Source organism: Ornithodoros turicata, chromosome 2, assembly GCF_037126465.1.
Source record: "Ornithodoros turicata isolate Travis chromosome 2, ASM3712646v1, whole genome shotgun sequence".
Classification (NCBI taxonomy): Eukaryota; Metazoa; Arthropoda; class Arachnida; order Ixodida; family Argasidae; genus Ornithodoros; species Ornithodoros turicata.
In genome coordinates, this window is record NC_088202.1 from 22,139,145 (window position 1) to 22,159,339 (window position 20,195).

The 20,195-nt window shown below is 44.7% G+C and overlaps 1 protein-coding gene and 2 long non-coding RNA genes across 3 annotated transcripts; 1 reads left to right on the forward strand and 2 right to left on the reverse strand.

Moving 5' to 3' along the window:
* Positions 1-7,571: 7,571 nt before the first annotated feature.
* LOC135384405 (uncharacterized) lies at positions 7,572-8,321 on the reverse strand. Its single transcript, XM_064613607.1, has one exon. It carries the CDS (start codon positions 8,319-8,321, stop codon positions 7,572-7,574), a length of 750 nt encoding a protein of 249 aa, XP_064469677.1.
* Positions 8,322-10,972: 2,651 nt separating this feature from the next.
* LOC135383208 (uncharacterized) lies at positions 10,973-15,106 on the reverse strand. The gene is made up of 3 exons (XR_010419740.1): positions 14,446-15,106; positions 14,040-14,389; positions 10,973-11,259 (listed from the first exon to the last, which is right to left on the reverse strand). It is a non-coding gene; the product is annotated as an uncharacterized LOC135383208 (long non-coding RNA).
* A 69-nt stretch (positions 15,107-15,175) lies between these two features.
* LOC135383209 (uncharacterized) lies at positions 15,176-19,333 on the forward strand. Its single transcript, XR_010419741.1, has 3 exons — positions 15,176-15,836; positions 15,893-16,242; positions 19,023-19,333. It is a non-coding gene; the product is annotated as an uncharacterized LOC135383209 (long non-coding RNA).
* The last annotated feature ends 862 nt before the right edge of the window (positions 19,334-20,195 follow it).

A 20,195-nucleotide genomic window follows, 5' to 3' on the forward strand; every position in this document is an offset into this window, starting at 1 on the left:
AATGCCCCTGTCAATTTCATTGTGAAATCCGGACTAGAAATACTAGACGGTGCGCGGACATTACTATGATCGTTTGATGTGAACGGCGCGCTCGGTCCTGCGTGGTCGCCCCGGTGAACTTTTGCGGTGCGCTCGCACCTTCTGCTTCTTTTTTCTTTTTTTTGTGTGTGTTTTTCTGTTTTTCTTTTGTTTTTTCTGTTGTGTGGGGTAGCAGAATTCGCTTGCGCGAATTCAACCTCCCCTTATTATTTAACCAACCACAACAACAACAACAAGGCTTTTGCAATGCAATCAAAATACAGCACCTTGTAGTTCACCAGTGCCTATGCACGTGCTGTTGTGGGCAGATATAAATAAATTTAATAAATAAAACACTATAATTCAATGAATATGAGCTGAGCACTTCACAGTACTCTATCCGTTATGCGCCCTGAAGTTGTTCGCGGTGACGTCCATATCTCAGTTGGCTTTGTCACTTTCGCGGAATCTCGTAATACCTGGGCACCAACAATGTTAAAAGTACGTCGAAATTGTAGTTAAAGTAAAGTACAAATTAAGCTAAGTTCAAAGCTGCCACCCGTCTTGTGTATTCAAAATACTTGATTCCACGTACTTAGCACTTTGCTGCCAGATATATACGTATTTGGAATATTGTATTTAAAATGCTGTATTTTAAATACAATTTTCGGTGTTTTGGTACTTTATTCAATACTATTTGTTTTATGTATCAAGTACGTATTTGGAGTATTGAATTTAAAATACTGTATTTTAAGTACAATTTTACAATAGTTTTTCATTTATGTATTTGTACTCAATTTAAAATATACTTTATTGTATTTTCTACTCAAAACTCTAATTACATATTTTGGATCTCCTCTCAAACTTCCTCTGTCTTATCCTTCCACTATCTTGCTTGTTCAGTGGAAATTTCGTGAGTTGATCGGACTTGACCCGGACATTGGCCCTTCTAGGAAGCCTCCATTTAGAGATCTTGCCCAGTGTGTACTAATCCTTGGCGAGTGAACGTCCTATTATGTGTGCCATGACTCTTTTCTGACCTCGCCGAGCAGGGAACCGGCTAGAAGTTGGCTTTGTTCTATGTCCATATACTTAATGGAGTTATGGTGCATATCTTTGTCATCTTTTTGGGACGTGTATTTGGATGACCCCTATCATACAGCGGCGGCTTGCGTAGTGCGCGGGATTTAGGTAATTCATATGACATAGAGATGGCCATTTTTAAATGCAATTGCTACGGCGGGCAAATAAAGCGTACGCTTAGAACGCGAGACTGGCTTGTTTGCGAGAAGTACTCGAGCATCGTAATTGTGTTTCAAATACTTTTTGAAGTATTTGTACCCTATCTTAATTGCTTTAATTTTCACGTATTTATACTCTATCTTTATTACATTCTAAAGTTAGTATTTATTACCTTAACTTAAATACATTTTTAAGTACCTTGTACATGTTTGTTTGCTGTAGCGAAGCACTGAGTGAATTTTGAAAGCTGTATGAAATTTTCCAGATAGCAAATTTGTGTGCATTGATATGCTCCTATTTGTTTCCTATTTCTGTTCGTGCTCCTATTTGTGTTTTGCTATTTGTTATGATGTGAGGCACACACATGATATGGTAACCAAACAAATATCTTTCAACTAAAGCAACCCTATAGGGTCCACCACCCTCGACAGCCATTCAGGCCATAATTTGTCCTAACAAGAAAGGACTAAAGAGTGAAATGAAAAGAGCATGGAATTGTTTACACACGAATTAATAATTATTCGGGACTTTCAGTCGCGGACTACTGCGATCGTAACTGGAAGAAATGGCACAATGAAGTTTGGAGAAAAACTCGGGGACACTCACATGATACAGCTTGTGTTTTTAAACAGGAAAAATCAGAATTCATAGAGCAACCCAACCGCTACACAACACTAGCGGTCCAAGACGGACGCCGGCGACTCCGTGGACGCCGGTTCCAGCCGGCGCAGCCGGCGCGCTGTCGCCTGTTTGGACGCCGGCGAACAAATTTGAAAACGGCTAATCATCGCTGAGAAAACGAATTCATCCTCATCGGAACTAATCAGTAAGCACTATAGCCACCGGATGTCTCAAAGATGTTCAATTTATCATGGTTTCGATGACGTGAAACGCATGAAGCGCCTCACCTTACCCCGCAAAGCAGCTTGGGAGTTCCGGGCCCTTGATTATATGTTCTTGGGTCGGCACCAAACTGCACTTGCGCCTCGCAGCTGCGCTCGCTATTTTCAGTCGCTATTTGCATCTCACGTCTGCTAGGGTTCTTCGGTTGCAACCGTTGTACGTGGTGTTTTGGCGGCATGAAAGTAAAAACAAAAGGAATGAAAGTGTGCTTAGCGTTATCGTCAGCCTACATAACGTGGCAGCCAGTAGAAAGACCAATTAACGCAGATATTATGCTTTTCGGTTCAGGGGTCTCCCCAGAAAGTGGCACACCTGAGTAAGAGAAGTAAGTAGAAACTACTTCCTCTTGGAAACGTACCTATGTAACATCAGCTAACGTGTATCAACTTAAATGGACGCCTGCGTCCCAAGTTAGAAGTGTTGGGAATCCAATTGATGTTTGAGCTATAAAAGAATGACACTCGCATTAATGAGTGTGAATGTACTATTCACTCTGAAGGCAGACGACCACACTGAATGACTAACACAGAACATCCGCACGATGTCAAGATTTAATAATGAAAGGTACATTTATATACATCATATTCATCACGTAGGTTTCATTCTCTTTTTCATGTATCGACTGTGTTGTATGTTTCATGTATCGACTGTTTCATGTATCGACGATGTATGACTGTGTTTCAGGAAAATTTGTAGCAAGAGCAGAACTACGCACACACTGTTAAAATAGACAAATAACGACACCATGAGGACAACCTGAATCTAAAGGAAGCGAGTCAATGTGCAGTTCGCTACATGAGGTAAACGTGCATATACTTGTGTATACATATGTACAATATGCAGGGTGTCCCAGCTAAATGTGACCATATATTTTAAAAATATATCTATCACTTTTTCCGAGGTGAAATCAGTTGCAATATAGCATATGCTGAAGGGCACTCCCCAGGAGGGCATTAGCAGACTCCTAAGGCAATGTCTTACCCAGGCAGCACAGCGCGACGACCGACCCAACCGGGTCGGCTCCCGACTATATGGTCCGGCATACGGTTTGCAAAAGGAGGATAGTAATGGTCCGTTATTGGCAGCCTGTATCGAGCCCCAACGATTTCCCGGGAGGCAGTAAAAGCACAGTTACGGGTACCTCCTTCCCCCATACGATAGTTAATTTGGGCGATATTTAGCAATCAAATCAATATGTCATTGTAAAAAACGGTTTATTGCATCATAGTCACCAGCTACATGGGTTCATTATGGCGTCACTTCACCAGCAATGAAAAAATGAATGTTACATTGAAAGTACACGATCACCAGTGCCGCACTTACTTCACAAATACTCACTTAACAGACATTATATGGAACAGTGGTAGAAGTTGGAACTCGTTGCTAGTTAAGCGAGACTGTTGAAAGACTGAAGTCACTGAAAAGGTTAGCCAGAACATAATTGTCTCAAGTTATAATGTGCAAGAATTGCAGGCCGGTTTTGTAGGAGGTCCCGTGGACCTCCTGGATTTCCATTATTTTTTATGTTATTTAGAAGCTCAACGTACATGATGATCAACATGGATAAAATTAATCATTCTTACCGAATACTTTCCGTGCAAAAAAATCGAGAAATCCACCCCTGAATTGGAGTGCTGCAATTTTGCCGTGTTTGCACGCATGAATTTTAAAAGATATCGTAGTCAATTTTTTATGCTTTGATATACCTACAGGCCAGTAGTCCGAGCAGAAATTTTGATGCACAGGTGCAACACTGTGTTGTGTAAAAAGCGGCGGACATCCTCTCTCGCGCAGTTTTGTTCCAATTTCGATGCTTCTTGTTCTGGCTGTAGATATTCCGGACACGTTCGTACGCGGAGAAGCGCCGCGTTTTAACGCACTAGTCACCAGTGTACGCCTTTTGAAGCAGATTTTTTTTTTTGCGTCAGATGAAAGGCCTAACATCGGGCCATGTCCTGGCAAAATATAAATTAAATCAAGAATGACCTTTTTGAGAAATACACGCGCAAAATCCATGTTTTTTTCGAAATATGCCTGAACATTTGCTTCACCACATACCGCTAGGAGGTATATGCAGGACAGGTATATCCAGATAGATGAAACTGCATTAAAAGCTAAGTGAGGTGATGCAAGTATGGAATCAGGGACATCTACAGCCAGAGAAATCACGCGTCGAAATTGGGACAAACCTGCGCGAGAAGGCATGTTCGTAATTTTTTATAGCACACTGCGTTGCACCTGCGGGCAAAATTTGCGCTCTAACAGCTGGCCTGTAGGCATAATAAAGCATAAAAAAAATTCACTGCAATATATTTTAACACCCCGGAGATATACGCGTGCAAACACGGCTAAACTGAAACATTCGAATTCAGGGACGGATTTTCTGGATTTTTCTTTTTTGCACGTTAGATACTCGGTAGAAATTATTCATTTTACCGCTGTTGATCATAATATACGATGAGCTTATAAAGATAAAAAAATACTGAAAACTCAGGAGGTCGATCGGACCTCCCTGCCTGAACTGACATGAAACTAAATTCAAACGCAGTTACACGTAATAAAACGTAATGAAAATTGGCGTGAAGTTCCTAAGCTACTTTAGCAATTTAACAAGTTACCTTCAAGCTACTTGCTACTCAATATATGAGTATATACAGCACCACAATGGATCACTGAAATCGAAACTATGCTATGCTGTGCTGCTAAGTTTCGAGAGAAGCCTTCTAGAACAGTGTCACTCATGTTGAAAAGCATCTATGAGTAACGTTTATCAATGTGAGGAATACGACAAGAAGAAAGAGCGCTTACCCTTCGATGAATCGCTTAAAAGTGTCAGAATTCCTCGAAAGTTTCGGGAACACGGCCTGATACATTTGTTTCTCACAGCGAGGGCGACGCGCACTCCAACAGTGCAAACACTGCTCTATGATGGAGGATCATCACCGGCCAAATTCGAAACTGTCAGTCACGTGATTGCAACGCTTGGCGCCTGACAGACTGGGAAGAGAAATCCGTTGCCGCACCCCGGTCATGTGACTGATTATTGTAAAGTGATCAGATCAGCATCAGGGAGCGATCCTATATTTTGGTCATATGACCAAGATCACTCCAGATCGGGAAATGATCAGAGCAGCATCGGGGAGCGATCCTATATTATTGTTTACATTACCAAAAGCCAACCAGACCGGGAAATGATCAGAACGCCGTCGGGGGACCACCTTATCGTCTCTTGCGCTCTACCTCATGCGTTCCCACACCTTCCACCGGGAACCAGTCGGGCACTATTATCGTTCTTTTCCACAGGGTTTGGGCTGCCTGGGTAATTAACTTTCAATAATTAACGTTTTAATTATAAAAGCTACGAATTTGTTCCAATGAGAACATCTCATCTCTCCGGTCACCAGATACCAAAGCCGTTTTCAGTTCAAAAATCTGTTCGACAGATCATCCGCGAAGAATTCGTGAAGGAACACCTTTTTTTTTGTACATTGCGCAGCTTCGAAGAAGCGCCTTTCCTTCACGTCCAGTGTGAGAGACGGATACAGCACAGTTCCGCCTCATGCGTCGAAGATTGGCTTTAACTTGAGGAAAGAAAACAAAAACAAATGTATCTGGTGACTCTATCGCACCTGCCCTTATCTTGGGCTGCATTTTCTGCTTTCTTTTAATAATCTTTTTCCAGGACCAAGAGGCAGTAATGTGCTCTTTGATCCTCTCGTATTGAGGGCGAAGGAAATACGCGTCTCTAGAGATGCGTAATGAATAAAAGAAAAAACGGCGTTCCTTCACAATTTTTTGTGAACGATGTATCGAACGGATTTTTGTTCTGAAAATGGCTTTGGTATCTGGTAACAGAAGAGACCAGGTGTTCTCATTGGAACAACTTCGCAGCTTTTATAATTAAAAAGTTAATTAAGACATTGCCTTAGGAGTCTGTTAATGCCCCCCTAGGGAGTGCCATTCCGCGTATGTTACATTGCAATTGATTTCATCTCAGAAAAAGTGATAGATATATATTTTTTTAAAAATATGGTCACATTTACCTGGGACTTCCTATATACGTGCTAGAATCACAGCGTATTTACACTAGGTACAATCACTATGAAAGATGAGAGTCACTGAAAAGGCAACTTGAGGCCTTGTATGTGATTGTCCCTTCTATGTTGTTCCAGCCTCAAAACATCAGTTCTCTCATGTACAGTCACTGTGTACGTCATTTTACGTTTACAAGAACGGCGCGCAAGGAAGCTCGGTTGCTACACACAAACATTAATATGCAGACGAAAGCCCAATGTGATGTCATCGGTTGGGTTTATCTTCCGTTCTTATATTGTGTTACGCAGTTCATCGTCATGATGAACTGCGTGGTGGTGAACCATGTTGTTGAACCATGGTGGTGGTGAGCCATGGCGCTCGGTGCGTCCCTTAGTTTCTTGTTCCTCTTCACTCGGGGTCGACAAGCTCAGGCAACAAGTATTCCTGATAAAAAGTTGTCAGTTCAGGAAGGAGGCTTGGTCTTGCTCTCTAGTTGCTCTTGAATCTGATAGAAATACTTGTGCTACTTCGGTAGCTGCAGTATGTTTCTGCGGAGTCTTACCCCGATGGAATGTCTCTCCGATGCTTCGTCGATCGTGTCGTAATTGTCGGCACAGGTGGAACACTTTATCTCGAGGATTCCGGTCATCGTCGATCAGCCTGTCCGGTCTCGTGCGCAGACACGGTGTTGCAGGACAACTAGTCCGCATGTCTCAATTCTGAAGTGTGGATACTGGAATCGAAATACTTCAACAGCATCGTTCTCGTGATCAATTCCATGTGTGATGTTGGGATTGCTTCGGGTGCTCCTGGGGTACAGTATTTCATGAAGTATTCGGGAGTATTTGAAAGGCGCACTCTGCGGGCGGCAAATACTGTATATAGCTGTTGAAGGTATCCTAATTCTCATTTGATCATGCCACAGCGCCGAGCTGCTCTGCTCCACTGTAGACCCTTTTAAGGTTCTCAGCTTCTTCCGCGGTAATTCATATACTGGAAAGGAACTCTGCTGATTTTGTGACAAAGATTGTACTGTCCAAGTATGGCTTATCCGACTGCGAACCATAATCCTTCTCCCCAGAAACACTCCTGAATTTCAGATACTGGGGCGTCGTGGGCTTTCCGAAATGTAATGCTCTCCTGCACCGCCAACGACTATGTTCTTTTTCTTTGCATTGGATCAGCTTATTCACGGCAGAACCTCGGCTCCTTCCGACTGTCCTCGCCGTAAAACAGGAGTGCCACTTGACATGCGAGTGACATGAGTGCGACATCACACCGCTATTAGTAGATACTTCCCTCGGAGCAGTATACACACAGTTTTCCTACTTGCTTTTTTTGTGTGTGTGTATGGAAAATGAAGACATTAAATTTTACGAATCGACGGTCAGTCCAATTGCGTTGAGGCTTCTGATGCTCGTCTGAATTTCGTTATGCATTCGCCTCAAGCTTCCATAGTCACGCTGCGTCTTCACCAACGGCATGTCGGTCAGCCTGTTGATATGGTGCTGTATCATTCTCTCTTTGAAGCCAAACTCACTGCGAAGTAACTGGACTGTATCGGAGTAGCAGTCCTCTTGCAGGTTGAGGCCCTTAACGACTGCTGCAGCATTCCCGGTCAGAAGTGAGGAAAAGTAGCAGAATTCCTCCTTCGTGGTCAGTGAGCTGTTATCGTGCACGGCTAGCTCATACGCGGTCCAAAATGGAAGCCACTTGTCCAAGGAGCCGTCGAACTTTGGTAGCTCGAACTTTGGCAACTTCACCCTTGGTTGTCGATCGGACGCTGAACGAGGTGCAGCTAATGTTGTCCTGTTGTCTGCTACGCCTGTATTACTAGCTTGGCGATCGTTGATTCTGTAGTCGAGTCGCGCAACAGCATCCGTAATTTCCGAGTCATACTGTATCATCGTTTCGATTTCCCTGTCAAACTCTTCGTCGGCCAGCAATGGCTTTATCTGATTGTCGATTTCGCGTAGACGTACTTGTATCTCTTGTAGCTGCCGATGAAGGCTGACAAGACGTTCGTGACTCGGCGGCGTTTGCTGCATCTCGTGGTCAGCTTCATTCAGCGTTTTAGTGGCTGCTGTTCGATACTGCTTTCTCTCCTTCTTCAGACGTTCCATATCGACGTTGCTGCTACGCTGCGTCCAATCTGCTCTTACCCGATGTCTTCAACTTTCACAGGAAGTATGTTGAAGTCGTTGGGGGCAGCGTTCAATGTATCCTGGTCACGGCACCATATAAAAACTAGTACGCAGACTTGGACAAAGTATAGCCGGTAGCTTTATGTCTGAAGAGCGTGATGAAACCAAAAGGGGAAAAAAAGAATGTGATATCGTGTGCTCGTTCGCTATCACAGTGATGATGACGATGTAGACGTCGGCACTTCTAGAAATATTCAACACCCTGGCCATCGCTGCTAATCCAAATTATCCATCCCCGGCACCGCGCACACCGGAAACAATGCCATAGACCTAACCACCCAGGATTGCAATACGCGCTTTATGCTATAGAAGAACACACTGTGTGTGTGTGGGGGGGGGGGGGGGGGGTAGCCTTGCAGAAGTCTGTGCCACTGTGCTACGGAATGTTGCCTGCCCGTTAAAACCCATCCAGACCAGAACAAATAGAAATAAAACGAATTTTAAACAGGAGCACAACAAACAAATACAGCACCCCACTGGGTCAGTGTGGCCATGATCCATCCATGGTGCATGGTCCATGCAACTGGGTCAGCGTGGCCGTAATACCCTCTACTACAAAAAAAATGATAAAATAAAATAATAATAATAAAAAATTTCTATACGAAAAACACCATAGATATTTTTACTTCGTCATAGAGGAAGGCTCGTTCTATAACACTGGGTTGGTTTGAGACGTCTCTTCCGACATCTTCACTGCGTGTTTTACGCTCGATTGTAGCAAATTTTGGAAAAATCATATACTCCATCTATTTCTCCTGCAATGACTACGAAAGTTACGTCTCTTACGATTTTTCCCTTTGAAGTATTCCATGAGACCTTCGAACGAGAAAATACTCATCAGAATTTAATTGCTTGATTTTCAACAAAAAATCGCGAAATTGGAGTAAAGTTGCGAAACTTCCGATCTGTATATACCAGCTCCGATTACAGCGTGACAACCGGCATTTGTGATACTGTGTAGAGCATGGCCTCAAAGCAAAAGAAAACCGGACACTTCTAGGTGCTTCCTTTGAGCCGCAGCACCAGTCCACACCAGGCACGGTTTTCGCCAGGGCTGCGAGCTCTGCTCGTGCCTAGCACCTGCCACACTGATATACGGGAAGAAATATTTGGTTGTATGTTGTTTTGCACTATTAGGGAAGGGAACGCAAAAAAACAAAAAAAAGTAGGTAAAAATTCGCGATAGTTTTGTGAGGGCCGAGTAGGTCCTCTGTATCATTTCGCATGGAACCGTCTTTCTATATCCTCCCCAGGTGGGAATGCGTCCCTGTGCCTATGTCCACAAGTCAGGCGCGTCCCTGGTCGTTTGTTCCCACAATCCTCAACCTATATCCAGTGTCTCACTGCTTCGTTGGGTGCAGGAAAGGACCGCTCACCAACAGTAAGAATGTAGGGATTACGAAAAGCGGTCTGTAGACTTATTTTATTTTGTTTTTACACCGTTGATTGACGTCACTTTGCTTTGTTTATTGATTTCGTTATTTTCTTGCGTCCTTCACATTTCTTGCTTTTTCGCTTTGTACACGCTTAGTGAACTGCATCAACTTGCCATTCCGTACACAATTAAAGATCAGCTACACCGATTTTCGAGTGTTACAGGATGGAATGGTACTCCCACGATGTGTTCATAAGGGAACACTGATTATGTGTGCAAAATAGTTATCCCAAACTCATCGCGTTTTTTTCCGAAAAGTGAACCTTTAGTTTGACTGACATTCCGGCTTGTAGTCCGCAAACCCTGTGCCGACGACACATTCGTGGTCCGCCGGTGCTCTGGCTTGGCACGGCATAACATTTGGCTTGGTTTCTTCCGCCAAGCCTGCCCGTTACTTCTGCTAGGACGACTGCTGCGCAGATTGGCATTGAGGCAAGTGATGAACAGTTCGCTATTAGGGAGCCAGTATATTTCCGGACTTCACTGAACCCACGAGGAATATGATCGCGAGCATTTCTTCATTCGACTGCAAAGCATTTGCTAGGTCAGTACGGACTTCCTGGTGCGTTTCGTGTTCTGTGCTGCGTGCCGAGAATGCGTGCAATTCTCTCACAAATTTTTCTCACAAAAATTATCTCACAAATTCTGTGGTGTTATACCCTTGAAGCAACATTAATATGCCGCAGTGCTCATTTTTTGTTCCGCTTAAACTAGGAATATTAGGTCTTCGGCATCACCAGCCTTCGTTGCTTAGTTGCTCTTATTTACGTTGAGCGCTGCAGTTCCATATTTGTTTCACTGACAAGCAAGCCTGGGCTTCCCCATTTTCATAAGGGTCTTTCAGCTTTGACAGGGCATTTGTGGACAAGCAAAACATTTGGACTCTGTGTATTTTGCTACGAAGTGGGAACTGCTGCATGGTTGAACATGTGGAGTACACATATAATAATTGGGGAATTACATCGCGAGACAACTGAGTGTGGAATTCACAGCACAGTGTAATGTTCCTTATTTTGGCAATGTTAGCATGGTTCAAGTGGGAAATGCTGCAATACCTTTAATAACATCTGTTGGGCACAGCAAACAGGATATATATATATATATATATATATATATATATAGTTGAAATAAATGGGAGACAGAAGACGAAAGTAGGGGAAGTAACAAAAAAGGGGTTTATTAAAACTTAAAAATCATGAAAGTTAGGGAGAATGTCTACGTTACGGCGGAAGCTCCGCCTTCTTCGGGACAAAAGAGCTAAATGTGGCCACGAGGCTGATAAGGGGCTTGAGAATGACGTGATCGGTTGGGGGAAATTCCCGCCACCTGGCGGTTGTCAATTGGGGAAATTCCAGAGCGTTTCTGTGTCAGGTCCAGGAGTGGGGTCATCGTCCTTGTGGGTCAGTGGGGACCTTGATCTGGCTGAAACGAGAAAAGGCAACAGGGTCTTATCTAGGTTGTTAGACTTCTTATTGTTGACAGCATGCCAGGGTCCTCGTTAATGGCCGATCGGAATTTGTAAATTAGGTAAGATTCCCGTTGTTCCCGGGAGCGGTCGGAGGTAAAGTTCGACTGGAGAATAAAAACTGAGGCTTCGTTGATTGAATGTTCTGGTTGTTTGAAATGGCGTGAGACTGGGAGATTAGGTTTCTTGGTAACATCCGATCGGTGATTGTTGAATCTAATTCGGAAAGAAGTTTTTGTCTGACCCACGTATTGGGCCCGGCATGTGTTGCATTGGATTAGATAGATAACGTTGCATGAGTTACAGTCTACGTCTGCGTTGATCTTGACGGTAAAGTTGGAATTCGTACTTCTGACCGTTTGTGCGGTCTGCATTAACTTGCAAATCTGGCATCTCCTGCCATTACATGGATGACAGCCCGCCGGAGGGCTAGTGGGTTCGCCTACTTTAGAGCGGACCAAGCTATCTTGTAAGTTACGTGTACGTCTGTAAGCGACACGTGGTGGATTAGGAAATATGTTTTTCGTGCGTTCTGACTGGAGAAGGATACTGTGGTGGCGGCTAAGTATGTTGTTAATGTTTGGGATATTTCCGGCGAATGTTACAGTTAAGTTCACGGCATTACTTTCTGATTTGTTTTGTCTTGTCTCCAGTAAGCTTAGACGGTTTGCCTTGCGAGCTCTGTTGAGAGCATCTTGAACTAGATCGGGTGGATACTGACGACCGACAAAGGTTTGTTGCAGCTGTTCTAAATTTCTGTCCAGATCGTCGTCATTCGAGCAGATTCTCCTATACCGAAGGGCTTGACTATAGGGAATGGCCAGTTTCGTGTGGCGAGGATGACAACTATGGAATGACAAGTACTGCTGAGAGTCTGTCGGTTTACGGAACAGATCAGACGTTAAAACTCCATTGGTTAGCTTAATTTGAACATCAAGAAAGCTAACAGTGACGGCAGAATAGGTGTGAGTGAAGTTAATAGAAGTATGGAACTCATTGAAATCGCGTATAAATTCCAATAGGCTGTCTTCCGAATGTGGCCAGATCATAAATATGTCATCAAGGTAGCGCTTGTATAAAGTGGGTTTGTCCTCACGCGTGCTCAAGAATGCTTCTTCTAGTGAACCCATGAATAGATTTGCATAGTTTGGTGCCATTTTAGTGCCCATAGCGGTGCCGTTGACTTGTAAATAGTGGCCATCGTTAAATTCAAAGTTGTTGTTCTTTAGGATCAGTTCTAGTAGAGTAGATACGACAGATGGATCACAAGAAGAATCAGAGTACTTTGAAAAAGCCGCCTCGGCTGCAGCTATGCCATCATCGTGGGGAATATTGGTATACAGGGAAGAAACATCTAACGTAACTAGGAGACTAGATGGGGGTGGCTGACATTGATTTAGTATTTGCAGGAAGTGATTGGTATCCTTGATGTACGATGGTAGTCGCGGGGGTATGTCCTTAAGAAGATGATCTACGAAACTAGAGAGTTTTTCAGTGGCTGTCCCATTGCAGGAGACGATTGGACGTCCGGGGTTCCCCGGTTTATGAATCTTTGGGAGCATGTAGAATCTACCTGGCTTTGAGTTACGGGGAAGAAGGTACTCATATACCGCCGAATCGATCTTCTTTGCGGCCTTTAATGCCTTTAGATGTTTTGTGATATCTGAAACAATCTGTTCCGTGGGATCAGTGTCTAAAGTTTTGTAAAACGTGGCACAAGCCAATTGTCGCAGTCCCTCATCGATATAATCCTGCATATTCATTACGACAATTGCACCACCTTTATCTGCCCTTTTGATTATTAGGTTTTTCGATTTTTTAAGATGCGACAGACTACTTTGCTCGGCTTGACTCAAATTTGGTTTGGTTTTGCGGGAAGAGGGATTATATGAAGTAATTATATCTTTTTGAACTGCTTTTATATATATATCAAGAGCTTTTTCGCGATTGGGCTCTGGCGTAAATTCACACGGTGGCTTGAAAGGTTTGGGTGTTGTATCAGGCTTATCATGAAAATACTCTTTCAGACGCATACGTCGGGCAAAATTATCTAAATCGAGATGGAGTTGGTATTCGTCTACCTTGTTATTATTTGGGCAGAATGAAAGCCCACGGCTAAGAAGTGATAGTTCAGAATCGCTGAGGGGGTGGGACGACAAATTAACAACATTTTGAGGTGACGTATTGGTTGTGTTGTCATGAGCGTTAGGATTTTGATTGTCACAGTGTTCGGTTTCACCTTGGGAATCTAACGAGGGAATAATTATGTTACTACTACCTGCGAGATTCGCGTTATATTTAGACATAAGGTCAGGATCTATCTGGTCCCTTGTCATTTTTTTACGTTTGGTGTTATTCACAGTTTCTTCCAAGTTCCTAGTGAACTGTGCCAATTCTGACTCATGCGCGTCCGTAAGGGTCACAGTATCGCGGATAGTTTTAGCTTGCTGAGATATTTCTGTAGTTGTTTCCTCACAGTGGGCTATTAGAACTTCCAGTAATGCAGTAGAGGCGTTGCTAAGGGTTTCATTCCATTTCTTTTGAAGGGTGTGGTTCAGAGGGAAGGTTGGCTGGAGCTTAATCGCGAGTCCTTTAGGAATTTTGTTATGATCGCTATAGACTTGCAGTGCGGTACGGTGGGAATTGTAGCGTATATATTTGTCGTTTAATTGTCGGATTTTGAAAAATGCTTTTGTACTCGGGCATGGCTCATTTGGATTAGAAAAGGTACGCTCACCGGCGGTTAGTCAGTCCTGTTTACGTGCCCTCGATGTCCGTTCGGAGTGTCTTCGTCGCAGCATGGCTGCCTCTTGTGGGGTGGGCCACACTGGATCCGGGATGACCGGGGCGTCAGCTCTGCGTGGTGGAAGTTGTCGAAGCAGGTTGTCGATCAGGTCCTGGAGGTGGCGGCTCATCATCCGCACTCCTTCGAAGTTTGGGTGAAGGCCATCCGCCGCAAGCACCTGGGTTGGACGTCGTCGGTAGAAGCCATGGTCGAGGTAGAAAAGGTCCCGGGACCTCCTGCATAGCTGGACCAGCTGGCGGTTGAAGGCGTGTGCCCGTGGGTTACACTGAAACTCCCTACGCCTGTCAATGAAAGGGCGGCGTCTGTTATATGATCGAGGGAGCACAAGGGTACATACCGCCATTTCAATGCCTCCACGGGCACGGATCCTTTCGAGAAGTGTCTGGTAGTGCGAGATGGCCAACTTGGGCTCAACGAACGGCATGTCGTTAGTCCCACAGTGTAGGACAACGACACGAACGCTGGCCGGTAGTAGGTCCACCTCCTCGATGAAGTCCAGGATACGTCCTCCGCTGCGGGACACGAACATCGTTGGTGTCGAGCGGGACCTGAAATCAAAGTGGTGGTACAGGTGCTTAGTCTGGGAGTCGCCGAGAACAGCAACTGTGGGAGCATAAAATGGATACTTCCTGACTATCTTCGGCCTGTCTGTCCTAGCAGCCATCGTAGAATAATATCTTGAAAAGTTGGAGTTGGATCGGACGGCTACGTAATTATAGTTGAAATAAATGGGAGACAGAAGACGAAAGTAGGGGAAGTAACAAAAAAGGGGTTTATTAAAACTTAAAAATCATGAAAGTTAGGGAGAATGTCTACGTTACGGCGGAAGCTCCGCCTTCTTCGGGACAAAAGAGCTAAATGTGGCCACGAGGCTGATAAGGGGCTTGAGAATGACGTGATCGGTTGGGGGAAATTCCCGCCACCTGGCGGTTGTCAATTGGGGAAATTCCAGAGCGTTTCTGTGTCAGGTCCAGGAGTGGGGTCATCGTCCTTGTGGGTCAGTGGGGACCTTGATCTGGCTGAAACGAGAAACTTTCTCGTTTCAGCCAGATCAAGGTCCCCACTGACCCACAAGGACGATGACCCCACTCCTGGACCTGACACAGAAACGCTCTGGAATTTCCCCAATTGACAACCGCCAGGTGGCGGGAATTTCCCCCAACCGATCACGTCATTCTCAAGCCCCTTATCAGCCTCGTGGCCACATTTAGCTCTTTTGTCCCGAAGAAGGCGGAGCTTCCGCCGTAACGTAGACATTCTCCCTAACTTTCATGATTTTTAAGTTTTAATAAACCCCTTTTTTGTTACTTCCCCTACTTTCGTCTTCTGTCTCCCATTTATTTCAACTATAATTACGTAGCCGTCCGATCCAACTCCAACTTTTCAAGATATTATTCTACGATGGCTGCTAGGACAGACAGGCCGAAGATAGTCAGGAAGTATCCATTTTATGCTCCCACAGTTGCTGTTCTCGGCGACTCCCAGACTAAGCACCTGTACCACCACTTTGATTTCAGGTCCCGCTCGACACCAACGATGTTCGTGTCCCGCAGCGGAGGACGTATCCTGGACTTCATCGAGGAGGTGGACCTACTACCGGCCAGCGTTCGTGTCGTTGTCCTACACTGTGGGACTAACGACATGCCGTTCGTTGAGCCCAAGTTGGCCATCTCGCACTACCAGACACTTCTCGAAAGGATCCGTGCCCGTGGAGGCATTGAAATGGCGGTATGTACCCTTGTGCTCCCTCGATCATATAACAGACGCCGCCCTTTCATTGACAGGCGTAGGGAGTTTCAGTGTAACCCACGGGCACACGCCTTCAACCGCCAGCTGGTCCAGCTATGCAGGAGGTCCCGGGACCTTTTCTACCTCGACCATGGCTTCTACCGACGACGTCCAACCCAGGTGCTTGCGGCGGATGGCCTTCACCCAAACTTCGAAGGAGTGCGGATGATGAGCCGCCACCTCCAGGACCTGATCGACAACCTGCTTCGACAACTTCCACCACGCAGAGCTGACGCCCCGGTCATCCCGGATCCAGTGTGGCCCACCCCACAAGAGGCAGCCATGCTGCGACGAAGACACTCCGAACGGACATCGAGGGCACGTAAACAGGACTGACTAACCGCCGGTGAGCGTACCTTTTCTAATCCAAATGAGCCATGCCCGAGTACAAAAGCATTTTTCAAAATCCGACAATTAAACGACAAATATATACGCTACAATTCCCACCGTACCGCACTGCAAGTCTATAGCGATCATAACAAAATTCCTAAAGGACTCGCGATTAAGCTCCAGCCAACCTTCCCTCTGAACCACACCCTTCAAAAGAAATGGAATGAAACCCTTAGCAACGCCTCTACTGCATTACTGGAAGTTCTAATAGCCCACTGTGAGGAAACAACTACAGAAATATCTCAGCAAGCTAAAACTATCCGCGATACTGTGACCCTTACGGACGCGCATGAGTCAGAATTGGCACAGTTCACTAGGAACTTGGAAGAAACTGTGAATAACACCAAACGTAAAAAAATGACAAGGGACCAGATAGATCCTGACCTTATGTCTAAATATAACGCGAATCTCGCAGGTAGTAGTAACATAATTATTCCCTCGTTAGATTCCCAAGGTGAAACCGAACACTGTGACAATCAAAATCCTAACGCTCATGACAACACAACCAATACGTCACCTCAAAATGTTGTTAATTTGTCGTCCCACCCCCTCAGCGATTCTGAACTATCACTTCTTAGCCGTGGGCTTTCATTCTGCCCAAATAATAACAAGGTAGACGAATACCAACTCCATCTCGATTTAGATAATTTTGCCCGACGTATGCGTCTGAAAGAGTATTTTCATGATAAGCCTGATACAACACCCAAACCTTTCAAGCCACCGTGTGAATTTACGCCAGAGCCCAATCGCGAAAAAGCTCTTGATATATATATAAAAGCAGTTCAAAAAGATATAATTACTTCATATAATCCCTCTTCCCGCAAAACCAAACCAAATTTGAGTCAAGCCGAGCAAAGTAGTCTGTCGCATCTTAAAAAATCGAAAAACCTAATAATCAAAAGGGCAGATAAAGGTGGTGCAATTGTCGTAATGAATATGCAGGATTATATCGATGAGGGACTGCGACAATTGGCTTGTGCCACGTTTTACAAAACTTTAGACACTGATCCCACGGAACAGATTGTTTCAGATATCACAAAACATCTAAAGGCATTAAAGGCCGCAAAGAAGATCGATTCGGCGGTATATGAGTACCTTCTTCCCCGTAACTCAAAGCCAGGTAGATTCTACATGCTCCCAAAGATTCATAAACCGGGGAACCCCGGACGTCCAATCGTCTCCTGCAATGGGACAGCCACTGAAAAACTCTCTAGTTTCGTAGATCATCTTCTTAAGGACATACCCCCGCGACTACCATCGTACATCAAGGATACCAATCACTTCCTGCAAATACTAAATCAATGTCAGCCACCCCCATCTAGTCTCCTAGTTACGTTAGATGTTTCTTCCCTGTATACCAATATTCCCCACGATGATGGCATAGCTGCAGCCGAGGCGGCTTTTTCAAAGTACTCTGATTCTTCTTGTGATCCATCTGTCGTATCTACTCTACTAGAACTGATCCTAAAGAACAACAACTTTGAATTTAACGATGGCCACTATTTACAAGTCAACGGCACCGCTATGGGCACTAAAATGGCACCAAACTATGCAAATCTATTCATGGGTTCACTAGAAGAAGCATTCTTGAGCACGCGTGAGGACAAACCCACTTTATACAAGCGCTACCTTGATGACATATTTATGATCTGGCCACATTCGGAAGACAGCCTATTGGAATTTATACGCGATTTCAATGAGTTCCATACTTCTATTAACTTCACTCACACCTATTCTGCCGTCACTGTTAGCTTTCTTGATGTTCAAATTAAGCTAACCAATGGAGTTTTAACGTCTGATCTGTTCCGTAAACCGACAGACTCTCAGCAGTACTTGTCATTCCATAGTTGTCATCCTCGCCACACGAAACTGGCCATTCCCTATAGTCAAGCCCTTCGGTATAGGAGAATCTGCTCGAATGACGACGATCTGGACAGAAATTTAGAACAGCTGCAACAAACCTTTGTCGGTCGTCAGTATCCACCCGATCTAGTTCAAGATGCTCTCAACAGAGCTCGCAAGGCAAACCGTCTAAGCTTACTGGAGACAAGACAAAACAAATCAGAAAGTAATGCCGTGAACTTAACTGTAACATTCGCCGGAAATATCCCAAACATTAACAACATACTTAGCCGCCACCACAGTATCCTTCTCCAGTCAGAACGCACGAAAAACATATTTCCTAATCCACCACGTGTCGCTTACAGACGTACACGTAACTTACAAGATAGCTTGGTCCGCTCTAAAGTAGGCGAACCCACTAGCCCTCCGGCGGGCTGTCATCCATGTAATGGCAGGAGATGCCAGATTTGCAAGTTAATGCAGACCGCACAAACGGTCAGAAGTACGAATTCCAACTTTACCGTCAAGATCAACGCAGACGTAGACTGTAACTCATGCAACGTTATCTATCTAATCCAATGCAACACATGCCGGGCCCAATACGTGGGTCAGACAAAAACTTCTTTCCGAATTAGATTCAACAATCACCGATCGGATGTTACCAAGAAACCTAATCTCCCAGTCTCACGCCATTTCAAACAACCAGAACATTCAATCAACGAAGCCTCAGTTTTTATTCTCCAGTCGAACTTTACCTCCGACCGCTCCCGGGAACAACGGGAATCTTACCTAATTTACAAATTCCGATCGGCCATTAACGAGGACCCTGGCATGCTGTCAACAATAAGAAGTCTAACAACCTAGATAAGACCCTGTTGCCTTTTCTCGTTTCAGCCAGATCAAGGTCCCCACTGACCCACAAGGACGATGACCCCACTCCTGGACCTGACACAGAAACGCTCTGGAATTTCCCCAATTGACAACCGCCAGGTGGCGGGAATTTCCCCCAACCGATCACGTCATTCTCAAGCCCCTTATCAGCCTCGTGGCCACATTTAGCTCTTTTGTCCCGAAGAAGGCGGAGCTTCCGCCGTAACGTAGACATTCTCCCTAACTTTCATGATTTTTAAGTTTTAATAAACCCCTTTTTTGTTACTTCCCCTACTTTCGTCTTCTGTCTCCCATTTATTTCAACTATAATTACGTAGCCGTCCGATCCAACTCCAACTTTTCAAGATATATATATATATATATATATATATATATACATATATATATATATACATATATACTCTATAAAATGGAGGTTCAAACGACCAGGATGTTGTATATAGAAAGGGAAGGGAAATATACTGAAGTAGGGAGTGGGGGAAAGTTATGTATTAAGCTGGCATTTAAACTAAGGGTCTGGGGAAGTCTACGTTTCGGCGGAAGCTCCGCCTTCTTCGGGACTAAGACGAAAATCTATGTACAAGGTCTTTTAAAAGGTTACAAAACTGTCGTCATCAGTGAGTCATGTTCTGGAAGGTTCCGTATATATATATATATATATACAATACATATATATACCAAAGCCCTCAGCATCCTGTTCCTCAAGGAGTCCCCCAAGGAAGCATTCTCAGCCCGACACTCTTTAACGTGGTGATGGCCGGCCTACAATCAGTAATTCCTCGCAAAGTGTCGTTTCCCGTGTATGCAGATGACGTCGTCCTTTGGACAGTAGGAAAATCACGCCCAGCTCTCCAGCGCCACCTGCAGCTCGCTTTAAACAATGTCCATACGTACCTCACGCACCTCGGGATGGACCTTTCACCCGAAAAGTGTGTCGAGCTCCCTTTCACGCGAAAAGCTATGGCCAATTTCCCTCTTTGGCTTGGTACAAAGAAGCTTGAACCGGTACGCTTTCACCGCTTCCTTGGCGTGGTAATCGACTCGGATTTGTGCTGGGCTCGGCACATTAAACACCTTGAAACTAAAGTGCAGCGATGGCTCCCCGCAATTCAACATCTTTCTGGCTCAGGATGGGGCTGTGATCAGCGTTCCCTGCTCGCGGTTCACGCGGCATTG